The sequence below is a fragment of the Lates calcarifer genome, linkage group LG19 (genome assembly GCF_001640805.2).
Source record: "Lates calcarifer isolate ASB-BC8 linkage group LG19, TLL_Latcal_v3, whole genome shotgun sequence".
Lineage (NCBI taxonomy): Eukaryota > Metazoa > Chordata > Actinopteri > Centropomidae > Lates > Lates calcarifer.
The window spans coordinates 3,618,802-3,641,695 of record NC_066851.1 but is presented as its reverse complement, the minus strand read 5'-3'; the positions used below and the strand labels follow the sequence as shown (position 1 = coordinate 3,641,695).

The 22,894-nt window shown below is 40.4% G+C and overlaps 1 protein-coding gene across 4 annotated transcripts in view; it reads right to left on the bottom strand.

Moving 5' to 3' along the window:
* Positions 1-22,894, bottom strand: part of LOC108896117 (myelin transcription factor 1-like protein) — a 92,655-nt gene that overhangs the window by 39,488 nt on the left and 30,273 nt on the right. For all 4 annotated transcript variants that reach the window (XM_051078216.1, XM_051078215.1, XM_018695127.2 and 1 more), the window contains exons 2-4: positions 21,352-21,465; positions 16,044-16,089; positions 13,760-13,793 (exon numbers count right to left, since the gene is read on the bottom strand). In XM_051078216.1, coding sequence (XP_050934173.1) covers positions 13,760-13,793; positions 16,044-16,089 — 80 coding nt within the window. In that variant the 5' untranslated portion in view covers positions 21,352-21,465. The remainder of the gene's footprint in view (positions 1-13,759; positions 13,794-16,043; positions 16,090-21,351; positions 21,466-22,894) is intronic.

Here is a 22,894-nt window from a genome sequence, read left to right as displayed (position 1 = left end):
TTTGAGTCAATATTGGTTGGGGCTGAAGACTACAAGTGTGAAACTAAGTGTGAAACTAAATAAAAAGATGTGAACTTATCCTGCTTCTCGCCTCTACTAGATTTTAGAGGCTTAAGGCTATATTAGCCATTACTAGCATAACACACCCAAACCTCTGACCCAGCTGTAAGCAGTCAACTTGTATCATGTCGTGCAAGTGGACAAGGAAGAAAATGCATGGAAAGATAAATGCAGAATAGTCTATTTGAGGTCTATTCAGTCTATTCTAAATAGAATAGACTTCAACAACATTGATTTTCTAACAGTGTTTTAGGAGTGCAATGCTAAATCAATGGAGTGCTCTTTTAATTTAAACAACAAAAAGTTAAACACTTAAACAATTAGTTAGGTGACATTCTGTATCCAAAACCAACAATGAACAGAACTGACTAACTCCTCTGTGCCACAGAGCTCTCCACTGTCTTCCAAACTGATTAAAACATCTTCTGCAGGAACCACTGGGCTTCAGGCTAAGAGCCACAGACCAGTGGGAAAATATAGACACTAATGCATGTTTGGTTTTGGGTTTTTTTCATGGGATTTGTTGACAATAATAAAAACCATCACAGTTATCCTTTACTCTAATTCTGGCACATAGAATAAAGTGTATGCCCTTTGTTCGTTGCATTGTGATTTCCACTCTGCGTCATGTTTTCCGGGCTCCATCTCCTCAGCGCAGGAGGAGGGCTTTTTGACATTGATGTAATTTAGTTGGCAGCTGCTCTGAAGGGAGGGCTGGCCGGAGGTGGGAGGGGGAGGCTGGGACTGGGGAGAGCAAGTAGAGAATCAGGGGTTAGAGGTCAGGATGTGCCCGGCCTGGAGCTGGCCCTGAGCAGCTGCCCGACCCTTCACCCACCACCCACCTCCCCCTCCTTCATGCCCATGTTCCCCTGGCACGCTCCGCACTCACTGCACATGATCTGTTATTCCCTTTGATGTCTATCCTTGGGGAAGCAGTTATAAAAAAAAAAAAAAAAAAAGAAGAAGAGGAAAAAAGAGGAGGATGAAAAAAAAAAAGCGTAAACACCACCTGTTTATCTGACACTGGGTAATGTCGGAGAGGTAGTTTTCAGGCTTGTCATAATATGCACAGGAGGCAAATACGGGGGTGGGGGGTGGGGGATTACAAAGGGAAAAATAAACAAATAGCATCAGAGAGGAAGTCATGACGAAGGAAGTCACATGAATATGCCAGTGTAAATTTGGTGGCTGTAGTTTGGAAGTACTTTCAAAGTGTGTTTTAAGTTGCTTTAGAGGTTTATGTGAGGACAGAATATGCAGCAGGAAAAAAAAGCACTACTACTTTTAACAATAACTCTGCAATGTGCTAAGTAAGAGACTATTATGTAGGACAATGGACAATGTCATATTATTATAGTAGACTGTTATTACACTTGTGATTGTGGCTGTACACGACAAGGACCAATCTCTGTCCAGCTCCATCATACTCTTGAAATGACAACAACAGTATCACAGCCAAATTGAAATGAACCCCAAGGCTCCTTACGCAGTCTAAAGTGTATAAGCTAATGACAGAGCTGACAGATCCAACCAACTCTGTTCTTTTCACCCTCAGCCCACACTGCCTTTTTGGTGATATAAAGCTTTCCCATTAAATATGGAAATTTCCGTTTCGGTGACAGATACTTCACAGAGGGGGGCTGATGGCATAGACGGTGTTTTTTTGGAAGGGGAAGTGGCAGATTTTGATTAATGCGACCTTATCTGGTTCTGCACATGGAGGCAGAGGGGTTGCTGAGCTTGGCGGGGGTGGATGGCTGCTTGTTCTCTTCTTCTTTTTCCAGGCCTCTTTCTCTCCTCTATTTGAAATGGTTTCACTCACTCGCTCTGCGTTTCTGCTTCTGCCTTCTCTCCATTTTCATCCTTTTGTGGTTAGTGCACTCATCCTCTATCTCTGTTATAATGTAAGCTATGCTTGAACGTCTTGTAGTCACGCTGTTCTTTAACTTCATATGGCCCTCAGATAATTCTGTGTGATTTCTTTCTTCACCCTCTTTCCCCTCTTCACCTCCTCAGTCTCTGCATCTCTATATCCCTACTTCCTTTTCTTACTCCGCTTAGACATTTTCCTGTTTCTCTTAAAACTGCCCATCTCCCTGCTGTTTTATATCTTCAGTTTCCATATCCTTTAGTTATGTCTCCTCCTCTCCTCTCCTCTCCTCTCCTCCTCTCCTCTCCTCTCCTCTCATCCTGCCACGCAGAGAGTGAGGTGCAGTGGTACCGCTTCCCTCTGTCGCTCCATCACCACCTGGCCCAGTTCCAATGCTTTTAGTGAGAGCTATCTGTCAAGCTATGAATAATACAGGCCCAAGGCTGGCGTTAGCTTGCTAGCTAGCTATGTGGAATCCAAATGAGGTCTACAGCAGGAAGAGAGCACTTGACTTTTAGCTCGCTACCACGCTCTCCCTACCAAGACAGGCAATTACTCAGCCCACAGCCCCAGCTGCAGTCGTGGCAATCATAAACGCAACCCCTCACATCCCCGTCTGCACGCACGCACGCACGCACACACACACACACACACGTGTGCGCGCACACTCCATCATCTGATCCAAATAACGCCAAAATTGTCTATGCAGAGAAACAAAGTCTATACAACTTTCCTGCCATACATGACAGAAAATCCATAGTATTATCTTTTCTGCCAGTGAAAAGAACAATGTACATTCAGAAATTTCAGAAAGTCCATAATTAGAAATGAAAAGCTCAAAATATTGTTGACAGTGATTTCATGGAGAATAAGGACGAAATCAGTGCATTGACTTTAGGTGGAATACTCCAGTCCATTTAGAAGACACAAAACTTTGCTAAACATGCACAATTATGAAACAAGATATTTTTCATTGCAGAGGGAAAAGCTCTGGGTAAACATTTGAGAAAATGTTTCAAAAGTTCAAACTCAAAGCCAAACGCCACTAAATGAACTCTTTATGTCATTCTGTTTAATATCAGTTGATATTTAAACACAACTGCACTACAAAGATCTATTAATCAACAGTGGAGTTCCTTCATCATGTCTTATCTGATGATTAACAGGAGACACGTCGTTCACCTTTATCACACTTGTTCTGTGGTTATGGCAGGAGGCTGTGAGGGCTATCACATGTATCAGGCATATGACACATGTATGGTCGTGTAATTAGCTTTGCACTGAGGCATCCTTAGGTGACAGTGTTAACCCATCCATCATTGCTTCTAATCATTCGTTGGTGAAGTGTGGGATGTAATTACAGAGTGCTAGGCAACGACAGGCTTCACAGGTAAAAATAGTCATGCAGGATGAGAGACTTCTGCATGTGTTTGGCATGTGGGGTGTGTACACACACACACAGTGTTTGTGCATGTGGGTGGGAGAAGGTGTGTGTGTGTGTGGCTGTGGGTGTTTGTGAGTATGCATGCCTGCGTGTATTGTGGTAATGAGATCTAGTTAGTGATGCTCCAGAGTGTCTTATTAACAAATAATAACAGCACTCCTTTGTTTTTTACCTCTCCTCCCATCTATTATTCACACCTCACAGATTTACTCATGATTCATTTATAGGAGCATCTTGTGCAACCTAGAAACTAAATGTCACCCAAAACATCACTGTCAGATGGTGCTGTGTGTATAAGCTTGTACATAGTGTTTCTATGTATGAATTGTATCTGCACATGTATAGCTATGTATTCCATCACTCAGTGGAACTAAGTATAGAGGTCCAACCTTAATTTGCCCTGCATTAAATAAACTGTATTTACAGCAACAATGAAACACTGCGTGAGTAAGACTGTAAAAAAATCTGCAATCTAGCTGCATCTGTATACGCACACACAGCTGCGAATGATAGAGTGCTATTGAAATAGATGAGTCGGATCTTGCTGGATCAGTAACGAGGGCTATAGTGAGGCCATTCTGCCATTCAACCCTCCTGTTGTGAAATCAGCATGACGCCATGTGTACTTTAGCTGGATTCTCTTTCCACTGAAATTGCCAGGTTGGAGAGAAGCACTCAGCTGGGAATGCTGCTCTACATGTGAAGTAGGTTGTGTGTGTGTGAGGGCTTAGGAGATGTGTGTGTGTGTGTGTGTCTGTGTGTGTGCCTTGTATGTCTACATTTGTGTCAGCACACATTAAGAGAGCCTATGTAGGTGTGAATGTACGTGTGAATGTGTGTGTGTCAGTGTGTTGCCCTTTGCCTCTCTCCCCTCTCTCTCTCTCTCCAGGTGAAGAGCCTGTTCTGAAGGCTCTGCTCCAGTTGAGAGCCCTTGAAGCCAGGCTGGCAGCACTTTACCCAGATAGAGGTAAGCCTACAGTACACCATCTGTCTTAGCAGCAAACACTTAATGGACCATCAGACAGCAGCCACAAGTAGTTTGGCACCAGCAGGGCAGCAACGCCCTATACTGCAAAGAATATCCATATCCACATGAACAAACTATTTAGTGTATTCTTCTATAGAATCTCGAAATATTGTTTCTCTCTAGATGAGTCATAATCTGCTAGTCAAGTGATAAGCTGTCAGTGATGCATATGCTGTAAGTAAAACAGGTGTTTTAGTCTAGATTCAGTTTACAATATAACAGTGTTCCTGACAACACATGTATTTTTCCTGTAACACTATCACAAGCAGAATATTTTACTTAATTTAGGAAAGACATAAAGTTAAACAGGACAAGTCTGGGGTTATGCTGTATTTTTCTTATTGTCAACAAATCCTAGACTAAAACCAACAATATTCTGGTACGTCTCTTAATACTTTCCAACTTCAGCATCATGTCTGCAGCACTCAGCAACAAGTCCATTGGTTCCTGCTGAAGATGTAAATACAGGTCACAAATATATTGTTTAATTTAAAAAAAAAAGATTCTGCAGGGAGAGAGAGCAGGGGAATGACATGCAGCAAGGGTCAGGCTGGACCAGGGGTCAATCCGGGGGCTTGCTGCTGAGGTCACTGAGACCATGTGGTATGTGCCTAACCATTCAGACTGAAATGAAACAAAACCAAACCCATATCTTTAAGACCAAATATGGATTGATAAGACAAAAGTTTTTATAGTGTGACCACAGTGGATGTTGTCCATGTCATTTTTTTTTTTTTGCTTTATAATATGTACAAACCAATGATGTGTTACTCTTCTTGCCCACTTCCTGCTGTTGTTGAGCTCTTCCACTGTAGATACCCTGAGACTCATTGTGCCACTCTGCTGGCTGCTTGCTGTTCTCATATCAGTCTGAGTGCTTTGAGAGCATGACATAGTAGAGAAAGTGGAGATGACTCTGTCCGCGTGTGTGTGTGTGCGCGTGTGGTGTGTGTGTGTGTGTGAGGGAGTAAATAGCATCCCAGCTGTAGAGATGGCATTTAAGTGTCTCTCCCTTTGCACTCCAATAGTACTGCAGACCCATTACCTCAGTGTGTGTGTTTGTGCGTCTGCCAGTATCTGTGCATGTGTGTGCTTGTGTGTGGCTACAAATGTATTTCCGAGCTATTCCTCCAATCATCTCCATGCTCCCACGCGACTCACCCTCTACCTTTCTGTTCTGATCCTTTTCTCATTCATCATGCTTCCCTTCCTGTCCTCTTTGCCAGAGGTCTCTGCTAAGGTGTAATTTAGCTCCTGCTGTTCTCTAATTTCTGCCTTAGTCAGGAGGGGCGTGGCTGCCCCCCTGACACCATGGATACAATCTGTCAATCATTTCCCCCAGCCAGGAAATTGCGTTCAAAGTGAGAGTAATTATTAAGTCTGCCCTGTGTGGGTTGAATTGAACTCCCATTCTGTTTGGCACAGAGAGAAATATGTATTCAGAGGCAAGGCCAGGTGGATTTGTGAAGCTTTTATTGTTGCTAAGAACAAGGTGAGGGCTCTCCTCATCTCACCTTTTGTCTTGTCTAATCTCTTCTTTATTTCTGTTATCATTCCCCCATCCTGTTTCTTAAGGTATATATATATTTGTATTTAATTGCACAAACACTCCTCTTCTATCCTGCTTTTCCATCAATATCAAACCCTGCTCTACACCACCCTAACCTGTCCTAGCTCTGCTCTGTCCTATCTCACCCACAGGGAGGAACAGAAAAAGTAAAGACCCTTCACAAAATGGGGCGTACAAAGACAAGTGTTGGTGGTCTGTGTTGTCTCCTGCTGTAAAAATCACACTGTTTATCTTCAATTTATGTAAATGGCTCTGTGATAATAAACTGTAGTCTCTTCTACATTCATTCTACCCACCACACATAATACCAACCCAGGAAGCCACCCCTCGGTGCGCTGGCAGAGTCACTTACAGAGGGGAGACGACAGCAGAGGTGAAAGCAAAAAACTGAAAGAAAGTCTACTTTACATAAACATGTTCAAGTAGGTATCTGTTAGAATCCCTTAAAGTCCTTGAAAAGCTAAAATCACAACTTGTGAATGGGAATGCTGAAACAGTTCCTCTGCCTTCACTCTCCTTGTTAAATAATTGAAACCTACTCTGGAAAACACTTGAGTTGCTGGTTACCTTTCTGTTCTACAGAAAAATGTTGATTTATTTTCTTATTTCCCTTTCATTCCAGGATCCACTTACCTCTGTTTGCCAGGGATGTGAATGTTAGAATTCTGTAACATTCATATCCTGGCATACACTACACTCAAACCAAAAAGTTTAAAATTAAGCCATAAAACAAACTCAATCAAAGACATCAATTCCCAAGATGCCTTCCCTGTGCCATTTTCAATTAATGTCAGCCACAACTGCTTGTTGTAAACCCTTAGTCAGTCACCTGTATCAATGCTGACTAATCTGTAATGCTCTGCCAGCCAAGCCTTGTTAGAACAGCCAACACACGACTGACCCATTAACCTTTTTCATGAGCAGATACGTCAAAATTAAAGAGATGTCCCTCTCTTTCAGCTGAGTGACTTAACAACTGACACTGCAACCTTTACGCAGGACAGTTATTGTAAGTGCGTTACTTTAACTGACATGAGAACAGCATGCTGTACAGTATGCAAATTAAGTCTTGGACTATGAATGGAGAGATTCTTCATTAACTGTGCTTTGTTGAAGGTTGCTGAAATTAGACTTAATCAATTGTATATTGCAGTATGCCCATTTGTAGAACTGTCTCATGGAAATATGCCTTTAGACAAGCTTCAAACTCATTGGTTGGTTAGAGTTAGCAATTGACAGTTTGCTAAGCCCCATTCCCTTCAGTTACTGTCGCTACACTGTTCAGGTTTTCTGTTCTTGCACAGCTCATATGCAGTTTATAGTGATTTTATCGGCTATAGTGAGATAATTAACATTTACACCATGACTTGGCTGAAAATGCTCTCTGTGGTTGAATGTATCCTACTCACTCATTTTAAAATGAGAATCTTGTAAAGGGTTTTATTTTAATTTGCACTTGATAGCTACACACATGCTATCATGCTAAAAGACAAAGATAAAGCAACATGTTCCAGGCAATGTCAACATTCTCACAAGTTGATAGTCCATGTAGAAGACACTGAAATAAATAAAAAGCATTTCTCTTATATTGCAGTATAGAGTTAGGTAGTCATTGTATTATAGCAAAAATGTCTCATTCAGATTGTTGTTTTCTTCTAGTATAATCCTGTTTGGATGCCTATCTTACATACTTATTCATACTGTCAAACAGTATGTTCTTACTTTTCATGTTACAAGAGAACAGGCATGAGAGCCAATTAATACGATTGGCAAAAATAATGCTATCTCAAGTATTGCTGGCTGGGGTAACTGGGGTGCTCGAACTAGTCTAACTAACTGGATGTAGACCGTGGGTATAGGATTGCAATTGGGAACCTATGCTCCTCCCTTCCGCTTCCGGTCTGCTACCTTTTTCAAAGTGACAGTAATTGCCTCCACGTGCAGAATTATAATAGATGCAGCCTGACCATTCAGTTACTGCTGTTGGTACTGTGCCAGTTAGCCAGGAATGGTAAAGACTAAAGATTATGTTATAGCAGTGTTTAGTGTTAAATCCATTCCTTACATTTGATGTTGTGCATTTCGGTCTTGGAAAGGCAAGAGAATTTGCTCTTACCATGCTTTGGCATACAGAGAAGTCAGAGGCTTGATAGGCCTGTCATACTTAGTTTCAGCTGTTAAGCCTGGCGATTGGACAATATCTATTCTGGGGGGGAGGTTTAGCAAATGGTCAGTTGTGCAACCAGATCATATTATGGCTCTAAAATGTCCTATGAACATACATATAACTAATGCTAATCCATGACAGTAGACATGTAAGTGATGGTAGCTTACAGTACACACATACACACATGCAAACACACACCCACTGAACCTACCCTAACCCCCATCTGTGGATGTCTACAGAGTCTTATGGCATTTGCAGGGCCTCTGAGGGTATTCAAACATTCAAAGGCATTGTGTGAAGCGGAGAGAGAGAGGTGGAGGATATGGATGGTGTGCTGCCGTCTAAAGATGGTGTGGTGTGTGTGTGTGTGGTGGTGGTGTGTGTGTGGTGTGGGGGGGGTAATTAACATATTAATGACCCCACCTTCCTACAGCTTCTGTCGGATAGTCCAAACACTTTGATAAGTATGCAAATGAGAGCTGCACCATCTGAAGAGGGAATTAGCTCTGCCACAGACAGCCGAGAGAGAAGGGAGGGGTAAATAGAAAGAAGGAAGGAAGGAAGGAAGGAAGGAAGGAAGGAGGGAAGGAAAGGAGCAAGGAAGAAGGGACAGGGTGTTAGGAGAGAAAGGGGAACTAAAAAGGGGCAGGAAGGAGAGGAGAGGAGGAATGTCAAGAGCGTGAAGGAAGGAAGAAAGGAGCGACCAAAGACAGAGAGTATGATAGGAAGGTGTCTCAGGTGTGCTGATGAACTGATATCCTCATGTTTGTTTTAGTTGTCTTTAATTATCAGACGTGTTTAGTGGGCAAATATGTGGGTATGTGTGTAGTATTAGACAAAGAGACAATGATAGAGAATGAAAGAAAAGACTCTTTTCATTCTTGTGCTCCAGCTCTCAGATCAATATGCCAGTGCCTGTCAGCCCTGAAGTGATGTGCAGAATGGCTGCAGGGGCTCAGGCCAGTGGGCATACAGGCTGAGGTGGAGGAGTAACGACCCTGAGGAGACAAGGGCAAGTAATTATAACACAGACTGATCTCACTCGTTCTATCACTGAAGAGAATGGTGGGTAATAAGGATGAGGGAGAGCACCATGGGAAAGCAAGTGTTCACATGTGGGTGAGACAAAGGGAATGAGAGCGAGAACGAGAGAAGAGATGATGCGTGCACGCCTGTGTGTGTGTGTGTGTGTGTGTGTGTGTGTGTGTGTGTGTGTGTGTGTGTGGTTGAGAGACACCCCGTGTGAACAGCCAGGCCAGGGATTCACCGACACGCTCATCACGTTCCACAATTATGTTGAATAATTAAAAGGTTTCATTAACTTGATCATTTCCTGTTCGGCCATGTTTCAGCTCTGACACTGGCAATTAAAGCCGGGGCCAGGACTGTACGCCTCTCTCATTCAGCCAGTTGGCGACAGAGGACAACCTTATGTCTTTTGTATGGAAGCAGAAATCTGACAGGGGAAAAATGAGGGGCTTTAGCCGTTATCCACCTTACTTAACTGTTCTCAGCACTTCAGTGCTGAAGCACACCGGAACTGACAATGAAATCTATGTATTCAAGGTGAAATCGTGCAAATCTGGATTTAGTTTCCTTGGATTATTATTATTTTTTTTTTGATTAATGCAAATAAGGGAGTGAATGGTTTACCTCTGCAAACCAGCCTTAGGCACTGAGACATCCACCTTGAAAATCTTTACATATTGATAGCTTTTACATGGTGTGTAATTTTCTCTAGAATTTTTTCTGACGCATGCAGTCAAATGAACAAATACCTTATTCCTGTAAGCCAGACATCCATCACCTCACATAATAATAGATTCAGTCCCGGGTTTATGATGTGATACTATAAAAACTGCACTTGCTCAACTACACAACATATCAACAACACAAAATATCTGCACAAATCTTGGCCTTTGTTTAAAATCAGGGGAATTTTTCACTCTGCATTAACACCATAATTAGCAAAAGCCCGTGCTGTCCTAGTTATGTAAGACGGCTCTTTTTGTCTTTTGAAATTGGATTACCGCAGGATGAACCATTTATTCGCAGAAATGGGGGTGTTGGGGGCAATTTTTATCCAAGTGTCTCTACCATACAGTCTCCGGCACAAAGCTATCCCTCCCTATTGAGCTCTGGTGCAGTACTTCTACACCCCAATAAACATGATTAGCATGGCAGACTGTAAATATGCAAATGACAAAAGAGATGTGGAGGGGAATGTTTATGCTGTGAGATCTGTGTCTAGCTCAGTCAACCCCCCTCCTGAAGGGATGTCTTTACCTTCGATGTCTTTCATATTTGCTGCTGCTGTGGCTGTTTCCATAGCATGCAGACGTGGGGCAGCTGCAAGGACACATGCTGAAGGCAGCCTCTTAACATGTCATCAAACTTGGACATTTCTATGTATACAATCCAAGTCCTCTCTCCTTCACCTTGTAACCACGTACCTTAAGACCGTACAAACAGTACCTCAGACATGTCTTTGTCAATTTCTTGTTACTTGCCGCCACATACACCAGCTCCTGTATACTGAAGAAAAGCCACATGATGATACAAGTAAATTTAATATATTTTCTACATGACAAATTTTCTTAAAATTGCCCATAACTCAACACAGTCAAAATGTTTACCTGAATACATTTCTTTTTAGCCAAACTAAAATTGGTTGGTTCCTCAAAGGTGCTGATTATATTTTTTAGCATGCAGAGGTTCTTGAGTTTGTATTGTGAAAATTAAATGGTGACAATGACTCCTCAATTATGTATGTTCTCACCATAGCTGCATCAACATTATTTTACTGGTACTTGTTGGTGTCATTTGTATCCCATGTTCATTTATGGATTATTAACCTTTAACGAGTCAGGATCCAGCTAACATGCAGGTCTAGACTTGAATCTGAAAGCAGCAAACTCTGCCAACAGCATAAAATAAGCCAGTTTTAAAAAAAACAGAAAAATACAGATTAATGTTAATATGTTTAACAATTAAATCAAGTTCATTCATTGATCATGTAGGACACGCCTGTCTTTACCCTGATCTATTCACAGTTACAGCCTTATTATGTGTATTGCATCTAAATATAAAAAACACTGCAGTGAATTTGCATTCCCTCAGTTCCAATTGCTCACTGTAATTTGCCGCCATTCGCCTGACACTTGTCAATAGATGTAATACTAAGCCCATTCTTGTGTATGTGAGCACAGTCTTACAAGAAGGGGATGTGCAGATAAACAGACATGTATACACACAAACATGCACACACGCATAGCAGCAACAGCCTATCTGACCCAGCCCAGGCTGCTCCATGCAAAGTCAAGCGTGTTCGTCCTGAAGACTATCAGCTCTCTGGGGAGAGAGGCCATCGAGCAGCATTATTGACATTATAGACGCCTCAGCCTGGAGATAGGCTTCACATCGATCCCCTGATTAATTACTATCTGCAGGCAGCAGCAGAATGAGTGAGAGAGAGAGAGAGAGAGAGAGAGAGAGAGAGAGAAGAGAGAGGAAGTGAGAGAGAAAAGAGAGAAAAAGTGAGAGAGGAAGGTGAGACTGATAGAAAATGGGGAAAGGAGAGAATGAATGAAAGCGGTGGGGGATGAAGGATTGGGGAGAGAAAGGAGGGAGAGTACACCTTGTACTATCTATGAATATCAGCTAAAGGCTACACAGTAATCTTCCAGGTGGAATATTATTTATTGATATATAGGTAGGCAGGAACCCTTATCATAACTGCAACCACCCCCTAATACACAGCCAAGGACAAAATGAAATTCACACATAACTGGGGTAGAAACAACTTGCAAAGACAAGTAGAGGACACTGAAATACCCACCCTTAAATTCCCAAACAGAGACTGCACCACAAACAATAGTGAAAATAATTAAAGAGTAAAAAACATATACTGTATGTCAATAACCTGTTAAATGCAAGTGGAAGCGCTCCATTAAGGCCACTGTTTAAGAGCAGCTGGTATATTGTGAATGGCAGATAACAAAGCTATTTTCGTTGAAAGTGGTAGTTTTATTGTATCATTTTGGCCCTTACACTGTGCACAAAGGCCACTCTTTAAACATTGTTGGTTCAAATCATGAGCTGAGAAGCTACTGAGTTGAACCTGATTTTGTCAGTTGAATCACTGCGCTTTAAAAAAAAAAAAAAAATCTACAAAGACAGAATAACAACATTGCAGACTATATATTTTTACAACCCAGGTCAAAATCACATTACTACCAGTCTAACTGTAATAATAGAGAAGGGTCATGGAAATGGAGGGAAAAATGATGCAGTTCTTTGTGATTCCCTGGTTTCTCAGATGTATTCAGCTTCAGTACTACATGCTCGTAAAGTCTCAAAAGATTCGAGATGCTCCTCAGTGTGCAAGGAATTTCTAACTAAACTATGAGCAAGACTCGTACTTTTTATTTCTTTGTGGAAATCTGATATTTTTGCTTCACAGATGATGATCAGAGGACTTGGAAACGTGAGTCTTGGCCAAATCTAAGACTCAACCTGTAGGCTGGTATAGAAGATTTGTGTAGGTGCGCTGGACTGTACCGTCACTGGGCAGCAGCCATGAATAATATACTTCTCAAAACTGATCTGATTCAGGTAAAGCCATAATGTGTACCAGCACATTGCATTACAATTTGCATTTTTTCCACACATCTCCAAGATTAGGATAAAGCAAAAAATCTTATAGCATAAAACCTGCCATCAAGTGTTACCTCATTGACAACAATTAAATTAAGTTAGCTACTATCTTTTAACATGTTTTTTAATTAACTTCAAGCTTCTCTCACACATTTGCAGTTTTAAAAAAATGACAATGGCTCTTAAAAATATACTGGGAAGAAACTTTTACAGTGACAAAGAAAACCTTCAAATTTGAAATAAAGTTGTGTTCTACCTTCCACCCACTCTACTCACCCAACAAGAACTTTAAAGCTGTAGGCGTAGAAGGAGAGAAAGAGTTGTGCTGCATGGGTAATGAATTGATAATTGGCTATCATGCTAAATATCATCAAGTACATGAGACAAAAACAGAATTATTTAAGTCGTCTAGTTGGAACATTAAAAGAGGAGAAAACCCTCTTATTTAATATTTCATATGGGGGAATTGTATTAACTAGAGGGAAGAGAGAATTTGGTGCTTGTTGTTTCTCTTCTGCTGTTATCATCTTCTGTGACATTGAAGATGTCCAAAGAAAGAGATGGAGACAAAGTGAGAAATTCACACTACGAAGGAGGAAAGTGAAATAACCTAAGTATCACTTCATGGCTGAGGAGACAGAAAAATAGAGAGGAAAAGTAAGAGGGAGAGAAAGAAGACGAACTGCACACAAGCACACAGTAGTGAGTAGTTGTTAAAGTGAAGGCAGCTATCAAACAGCAGAGGAAAGGCAAGAATGTCTCTGGATGGTAATAAGGTGACAGTTGATCCAGGTGCTGTTTGATTCTCTCTACCTGGGCACTAAGACAACAACAACAAGCCAATTTGGTGGGTGCGGGTATGTAACTCTGTGGCTATTTTACGCCTGTCTGTGCATTGGTGTTTGTGTTGCTTTTGTGTGTGTGTGTGTGTGTTTGGTGCAGTGTAGTTTTTCAATCCCACTGACCTGAAAAGCTCTGTTAATGCTGGATCCACAGGCACTGAGAGAGAGAGAGAGAGAGAGAGAGAGAGAGAGAGAGAGAGAGAGAGAGAGAGTGAGAGAGAGAGAGAGAGATGATTATGAAACAGGACAGACTTGAGCATGCTAAATCCACAGTCTCTTTGTATAACACAGAAAGAGGAACCTGCTTATTATCTGCATAGGTTAACTCTGAAATAAATTACCAGTGAAATATTTTGAACTCGAAAAAAATGTAGAAAACTGGACACAACTGAAAATTACTATGTATATTTACTTTAGGAAATATATCACATGGAATATTTTTTTCTGAGAGGCTGATTTCTTTAATTGAACAGCTCTTTATACAATAGATGTGCATATGCAGGGCTAATGTATACAGCTATTAATCTGACATTCAAGATTCAAGATTCAAGATTTTTTATTGTCAATTATCTCTATGTACAGGGCATACAGAAAATTGAAATAACATTTCTCTCTCTCTTAGAAAAAGAAGAAAATAAAACTAGAAATATAAATATGCATATAATATGTGTATAACATATATAAAATAGAATAAAAATGAAAATAAAAATACAAATGTATAAAAAATAAAATATACAACATATACTAAATAAGTGTGTTCTACCCTCCACCCACTCAACTCACCCAACAAGAACTTTAAAGTGGCAATATGTGATTAAAAGACTGGAGAAAAAGGGAAAAAAAGGAAAATATGTTGTCTCTTATGGGTAGTTTGCTGTGCATGCAATGCAATTCAACACACTTATAGTTATAATTTTCAAAAAAATCAGGGACATCAATAACAGTGTGAACAAGTGTGAATTTTATCAGCAAAATAAATAATACTAAACGTGGGTAAAATCCTTTTGGATGATTTTAAAGACAAAGGTCTGTGGTGAAAATATTCTGTAGTTTCAAATTTGTAAAAAAAAATATATATATATATGTCAATTGACTCAACTGTTTTTATATTTCAGTGTTGGTTTGTTCAATAGTTTGTTTTCACATTTGTTCTATATGTTATATGTTCTTGTCTTGTTTTTGTGTTTCGGTGTGCTTAATCATTTTCCACTCTAATGGACAGTTACGTTCTATTCTATTCAAATATCACTGGCCTGTTGATGTAACATGTTGATAGACTGGATAGTTAAAATAAAATCCAAGACATAAGTACAAACTTTGGGTTAAGCCTACCAGCTGGCATCCGCTCTTATTTTTCAATATGATAATTGCCTAAAATGAGTGTGAGCGTGCAGCAGAGAGAAAGTAACAGACGTAGCTGTGTTGACATCACTCCTTATCATCGATACTTGCACTATATTTACTGTCAGCCATTTTATTTGAGGGTTTGAATTCTGAGTGAGAAATTTATGCCCTACATAGTGCCCTCAAATATTCATGAAATGGAAAAAAAACATGTATAGCCTCATATTTTTGATTGTCTTATATAGAGGAAGAACGGAATGAGTGAAAGATGGAATCATTTAGGACACAGCGCCTGTCCTCCACTCACACGTTTGCTCTCTCACTGGCCGACAAGCAGAGGACGCCTGTAACTCAATCAAACAAGGACCTTGTGGTCATAGCCTTCACTACATGGCTGACAAAGTGTTTGATCCACATAATGTAGGAACAATGGTCGCCACCTTTTTCCTTGTTTGGTCAGAGATGTTAGATACTTTCTAAAGTTAGACAGGATAAAATATGTATAAAGAGAGTCCTCTGATGGGCACCTCTTTTTTACATGCTTTAAACTTATCAGAGTGGACAGGGCAGCTGGCTGGGAGCAATGACTGATGAGCCTATTCAATGTTTGCTGTAGTTTTATGTATCCAAGTAAGGTAGGGGTAAGGTAAGGTGGAGGTAGTACAAAAGTAAAAAAAAAAAAAAGTATCTGTTATCACCACATGCACTGTTTGTCAGCTAAAACCAAGGGTTACCTGTTGTTTTTCCATATTTTGTTTTCATTTTGCACTATGTATCGTTTTGTTGGATTATGTGTCACTGCAGTAGATATTTCATTTTGAATACAACTCTAAAATGTGGACTGTGATTCTGTTTCTGGAAGATATGAAAAAAGAGAGATAGTGAGGGAGAGAGAGCAGTGAGAAAAGGCAACTCAAGTGTGACAGTCTGGGATTTGTGCAGTGGTGTGTGTACAGTATATGTGTGTGCTTGTGTCTGTGCATGTGTGTTTTTGTTGGGGGAGTGAAGGTCACCCTGAATGGCACTGCCGCCTGTGTGTATGTGTGTGTATCCATGCAGATACCTTTGGAGCGTGTTCGATGGCGCTTATCGTCTGCATCCAACTCCATCTGCAGAGAAGGCACAAACAAGCTGTTAAACACACAACAGACAGCAACAAAATTATCTTTAATTTGGATACATATTCTCTCAGCTTCAGAGTACTCTTTCCCCCTTGTCAGACATGCAATTCACACCTGATGTTAGATGGAACATCTCATGCAGGTCTACATGACTGTCAATGATTTGAGTAATTTAGAGAGTAAGGAACATTTAGATTCCTGTTATCTTAAATCACTGTTGAGTAAATGCGACCTATAAAATCTCATTGCCAATACATCTGCCCTGCTGAATTATAAATAATGGAAAATGGATCTCTCAAAAATCAATATTAGACTCATCTGATACAGTTATGATGTCAGGAGCGTGTGAATTTCCAAACATAACTCAAAAACCAACACAAATTATGAAAAGACAGATGAACAAATTAATTATGAAATCCCCTTTGTTAATTCACTTTTTAAAAATTTGCAAGAAAGTTTGAGGCATATATTTCATTCTCTATGATGTTACTGTTTTCACATTTCTAAATTTTTAATTTGATACTAGTTACTAGTTCTCATGTTATGGCTGACTGGTGTGTGTGTGTGTGTGTGTATGTGTATATACATATGCTACAATATGTCAGTATGTCAGACCTACATTCCTTCTAAAGGTAGGTTTATCCCCTTACCAACACATCATAAATAGTTGAGGTGCCTGAGCGCCTCCGGTCGTCACTGTTATTTCCAGATGTCCGTAAATATTTGTTCTAGCTGCGCTCGGACTATGACAGGGGCTGCGGCCATGTTTGGATGTCTCTTTTTATTAAACATGATTTATTAACACCACACTTACTGTACTGTAGAGCCCCTCAGCCCTAATGGTGTGTTTCTTTATGAATGCCCATAAATGTTTCAACGGGAGAAAAATAAAATGATGAAAGGCAGGGATACCTTGTAAATCTTATTAGCGTAGCAGCGAGAGAAACGACCCAAAGTATTTTGGGGAGGCTGAGAGTACTATGCGGATGTGTGGGAGAAAACCAACCTAAAATATCTATATGTATATAATTTATATCAAGTGTAACTGTGGTTCCCATGGCAACAGATAATACATCATTTCTTGGGGGAAAAAAAGGGAAAAGGGAAAATAACAACTTATCAATCAAGTTTCCTCTCCTCCCCTTTCAGGAGACTGAGCACTCTGAGTGTGTGTGTGTGTGTGTGTGTGTGTGTGTGTGTGTGTGTGTGTGCGCGTGCGTGTGCATGTGCGCGTGCGTGTGCATGTGTGTGTGTGTGTGTGTGTGTTTGTATGTGTAATGTATGTGAATGTTTCTGAGGTAGCCATGTGAGCAGGTCCCTCTCCTCTTGCTGGGTGTCTCCCATTGGACTCAACATTGTTTTGTTTAATCAAAGCCTCTCTGGAACAATCTGCACAATGAGCAGGAGTGATAGCATCCCCTCAGTGTAATCCACTTCAAAGTAGAAGAGAAATAATGTTGTAGATTTCCTCAGCACATTGACTCCTCTACATCTAAAAAAAATTAGGGCACAAACATTATAGCCCTAAATATTTCTGTCCTTTGATGCAAAAGACAACCTCTTACTCACTTGATTGAGTAATTCAAGTATCAATTCATCTTTAAATCTAAACTTTGAGATGTCTCTTTCTACCTTTTTTCCTTCATTTTAGTTGCTATGTGCTCACTGCTGTCATTTTTGCCCTGAAATAAGCAGATCGCTTGTCAGTCACACAGCATGGGTGGGACTGTTCAAGAATTTTAAAGTTTCAGTTTCTATTGGTGGTGCTTTTCTTAGTCTGTGTAGAAGGTACTGTTCCTGTTCCACTTCTTTAAAAAATGGCTTTTGCTGCCGTTAGAGATGCAAAACGTTGCAACAGCGTTCGTATCACAGTGTTTAAGCTGCAGTAGCTTTAATGTGTACTGGGAATAAATTATTTCTGATAGAAAAAACCATTTGTTTATTTGACGATGCTGCTGATGATCACAATTAAGTAGATATATGAAAACAATCTCTTTGTAGAACTTTAACCTACTGGAGTCAGCTGCCTGGTTTGAAAATACTGACTAGAGGTTTGAAAATAAAATGAATGAAATATTGAAAACAAGAGCAAAAGCCAACCTGCTTGCAGAATGCTCCCCCGGTTAAAAGAAAAATACCCACTGTGGACTAAAATATGAGACTGACTTGTTTAAATGCATGTTTAGAGGAAGTGCACACACACACACACACACACACACAAATACTAACAGAGCCTATCTGAAGCTGTCAGACTCTCTCTGAGGGCCCCCGGTTTTAAGCGAGGCCTGCATCAGCACTGAACACAGTGTCAACAACAAGCGAATCCAGCAGCAGAATAAAACAACAGTAACAATAACGGCAGAAGCAGTGTAAGTCTTGTCGCCTCCGCTTCCTTCCCTCAAGGCTCCTCATGAGAGTTGGACCCAGGAAGCATGCACGCCTCTGCAGCTCGCCATATGTTGGAGAGCCCTTCATATTCTGTCTGGCTTTTTCTCTCTCTTAGCACCCCATGGGAAAATGTCACGGCTGTAATGAAGGTTAGCCTGCTTATTGAGGATTAGGAAGAGGCTCGCTCCTTCTCTGTCTGTGTCTCAATTAGACCCTGGATCAATGGTATTATAGGCCCCAATGAATAACCAGAGTCACGTTCATCCCAGCTTCAAAAGTTTAGATTGGCTAAGCAAACACATATAATAATGCAAACTTCAAATTTCTGCATATTTTCCTATTACTGCACAACCAGCAATTTTAACTAGAATTTAAATTACTGATTGTATAACAAAACATGGTCTTACTGTCCATTCAATTCTCCTTTGAGTTACAGTATATAACAGCGGAGTAGTGTGACCTGTCACTCAAATAAAAATAAGATGAAATGGGGCTGACATTCATTTGGCTGATAATAATGTAATATAATTTCATTTATACAATTTTACAAGGATCATACCAAAAAGGTGAGGCAATATTTCACTGATTGTTTTGTAGGATAACCTCTGTGTTGAGTACTGTAGGTACTTCACTTGTATGTAACGTGTAATTTATCATTTTATTTCACACATGACCCCCATTGGCATTCAATAGGTATAAAACCATGTACCTCATATTCCTGTTTACTATTCTTTGCCTCTAGATGTGTGTGACAGAAAGTCTTTCCATGTTATGTAATTTGCATCCATTTTAAATCCATGTGGCATATTTTGCAGCATATATTGTGTAAGGATTTTATTCACTTTCAAAATACACAAGGTCGGGGATGAAATGTCTGCACGAAGAGCAGGCTGCATCCCATTTCAAATGCACACCATCTAAGCCTATAAACACAAGTGTTTAATTCAGCACAAAGCTATATTCTCATTGAAGATTGGACCCCTTTGAAAATATATGCACGTTGTGAATGCAATGTGGAATGCGGCGAAACTTTTTATTCAGCTCACATATTGGAAAACGCAGCTGCCCAAATTCCAACTGTGTTTGTGTTGGTATTGATTGTACGGTCGACGTCAGTACAAAAATGATATGTAAATTCTCTGCTTTGGAGATAAAAGTGTCTGTGCCTGTTGTTATTAGTGTGTCTTCATCATTATATATGACACAGGGATGCCATCAGACACAGACAAATTGAGGAGGCTTCTTGCTGTTTGATAGAAAAGAATTGGGATATTACTGAATGAAACATGATAAGTAATGCAGCGATTACTGTAATATGCACTGAGACATAAAACAAGCATTTTGTATGTGTGTGTGTGTATGTGTGTTTATTGTTTTGGTGGTGGTGATGGAGGGGGGGTGCTCAGACATCTGTCACAACAATTCACATCGTTATCAGTTCCCCTTTGTTTTCACCTTGAAGTTTTGGGAGAATGCGTTTCAGGCATATGGCGCCCAACCCAACCCTCTACCACACATGCACATGTGCACACATACACACACACACACACACACACATGCCGCTCACACTCTTCACATTGGTATTCTGTACAGTGTGGCAATAGGGAGCCAACAAAACTAGCGCTGGCATTATCGTATTTCACTGCAAATACGTATTTACGCCATGCATCATCTAGTGACAGTAAACATGCGTGCCAAACCGAAGCTAAGTGCATCTGAATTAGTGTGAAGGGCTGTAGAGATAGCATCTGAGTGGGCGCTGAGAGAGAGAGAGAGAGAGAGAGGGACAGCCAGAGTGAGAAAGAGAGTGAGGTGACAGAGACAGAAAGAGAGACTAAAATCTGGAGAGTGATTCCTAACTAGTATGGTAAATAGCAAGTGGGTGACGGCAGCTGTGCAGGGCTTTAAAATGGAGTGAGAAAAGCCATGATCTGAATACAATACAACAATTTATCAGTTGGTCCAGTGATGACAGTGCTGGTACAGTCCAGGATTTGAACAGAGGTGTATTCATAATTTAAATGATTTCCATATAGCCTCTATATTACTATAAGTGGATCTCAGGGTGAATACTTTTTCCTTCAAAAATTTCAGTTTTATTCAGCTCTATTGCCTTGTATGTAAAATATTTTATCTTTGAGAACTACATTCATTATTTAGGGAGTAGAATAAATTAAACTGCTATTGAAGGTCAGTTGTGTCAGGAGTCTTTAAAAACTGGTTTGTACTAGTTCATGTTTGAACATGGTTTTCAAGAACTGAAATTGTCTATTAAAAGGACAAGAGAAAAAACATGACTTAAAGCATTAAAAAAAAAAAGATTTCGTACTACCAAACAGGCAGGCTGTGAAAACTTTTCATCTGAGCTTCTACCACTAATTAATTCTTTCACTCCTGGCCAAAGATGATCTGCTGTATGTCTGACACACAAGAGGAGTTAAAACTGTTGGGGATCTTTGTGTAGCGGGTGTTCTCCTGTCAGTCAATTTAAGACAATAAAGAGAGTGATAAAGAGACAATTACCTCCTTAACCTCTCTGTTGCCTGGTCTACTAATTGTTTTATCCCTACTTTTCTCTAGAACACTATGGCACTGTTTTTGTTCTATTCTTTTTAAAATGTATTTTATTTTGCTGTGCAATGTGCAGCATGGTTTTTATATTGATGCTGTCAAGTTCTCATTTATAATGTTTCTGTTTTAGAAATTAATAAAACATTATGGAAAAAAAGTGCCAATAGAAAATGGCACAATTTAGATTTATAATGCAAATCTGCATCAGAACCAGCAAAATGAAAATATGATTAAACAAAATATAAGTTTTGAACTGGGCTAGGTGTGAAAACAGGATATACTAAACTCTACCTGAAATGGTTTGGGGTTGAGACAGCTCTTTGGTCCAGACGTCTGCTTCCACTGTGACCTAAAGACGTTCAGCTGGAGTGGAACGGTTCACCACGTCTCCTCCAAACTCATTTTCTACAAAGAGGGAAGAAGAAGATGGAGAACATACATCATTAAAATCATTTCCAGAACAATCACATTCACATACAGCCATGACAGGACTTGAAATTTCCTCTTCTCCTTTGACTCCAGGCTCATGAATAGTCATATAGCATCAGCTATGCGGCAACGTTGATTTCCGCCATAACAACGGCCGCTTGTCGTGTGCGATAGGCTTGGCAACATGGGGTAATTAGCTAGATCTATCATCTTCTGCAGGAAGTGGGGACAAATATAGCTAATGATCCGTGCCTGCCTTCATGATTTCTCTCCTCAGCTCTCCATCCTTCGCTGAGTTAGAGGAGGAGAGAAAATGGGAGGGAGAGTGGAGGAAGATGGGAGAGGAGTGAGTTAAGGGGGTCCCACTCCGTCAAAAAAAAGGTGAAATAACCTGAGACACAGAAAGAGGTAAAGACAGAGATAAAAAGAGATGGAAGTGTGAGTGAAAATGTGCACTCAGACACTGCCTGTGTACCCTGCCCGTCTTTGTTTCCTTCCATCCGGTGCTGCTAATTGAGAGAATGTATGGGAGAGAACAGATGAGGTGCTGATGGTGTATAGGGACCATCACAAAGAATGAGGGCCCCCATAGGGAGCTCACCAGATGGCCCATAACACATACACACACACACCACAGTCATTCCCAACCTATCTCAAAGCAGCTTAAATCATAACAATAGCTGGTCCCTCAGGACAAACACAACCATGGGCATATACAGTGAGTGTTCAGAGAGCCTGTTGTGTGTTATGTAAAAGGAGCGGTGGTGGTTATGTGCATGTGCATAAGCGGACTTTACTTTGAACCAGCAGGGGGTCTTTTTCTACTCTTCCTCACACACACACACCACACACACACACACACCACACACACACCACACACCCCTCTGCTTTCCACTTTTTCTTTCCACTTCCTTTGTAGTGTGAATAATAAGTCTGGCCAAGCTAGAAACGAGTATGTTGTAAGGGGATAGCGCAAACAACTTTGAAAAGGGCTATTAACACAAAACCCTAATGTGAAACAATGGGCCACTCAAACTATATTTTCATTTTACAACTACAGTCCTGCTGTCTTTCGTGTTTTTTGAAAATAGTGTCAAGAGATGGTTTGTGTAAGATTAAAGCCACTGGTGCACCCTAAAAGCATTTTCATTCAGAAAAAAAGTTGGCAGCAATTTAAAATGAATTTGGCCATGGGTCTCTAGTATACTGTGTATGTAAAAATGTGTAACTTTGCATTCCTATGGCTTTTCAGTGGATTTGACAAAATCCAATGTCGATTTTATGAATGATTTCTGGCAGATCTTCTGCCTAATTCCACCTGCTTCTACGTCATAAAATACAAGCACCCCCCAACCACACACACATGCTGAGCCTTGGCCCCTTGGTCATTATAATCAGGGTGTAA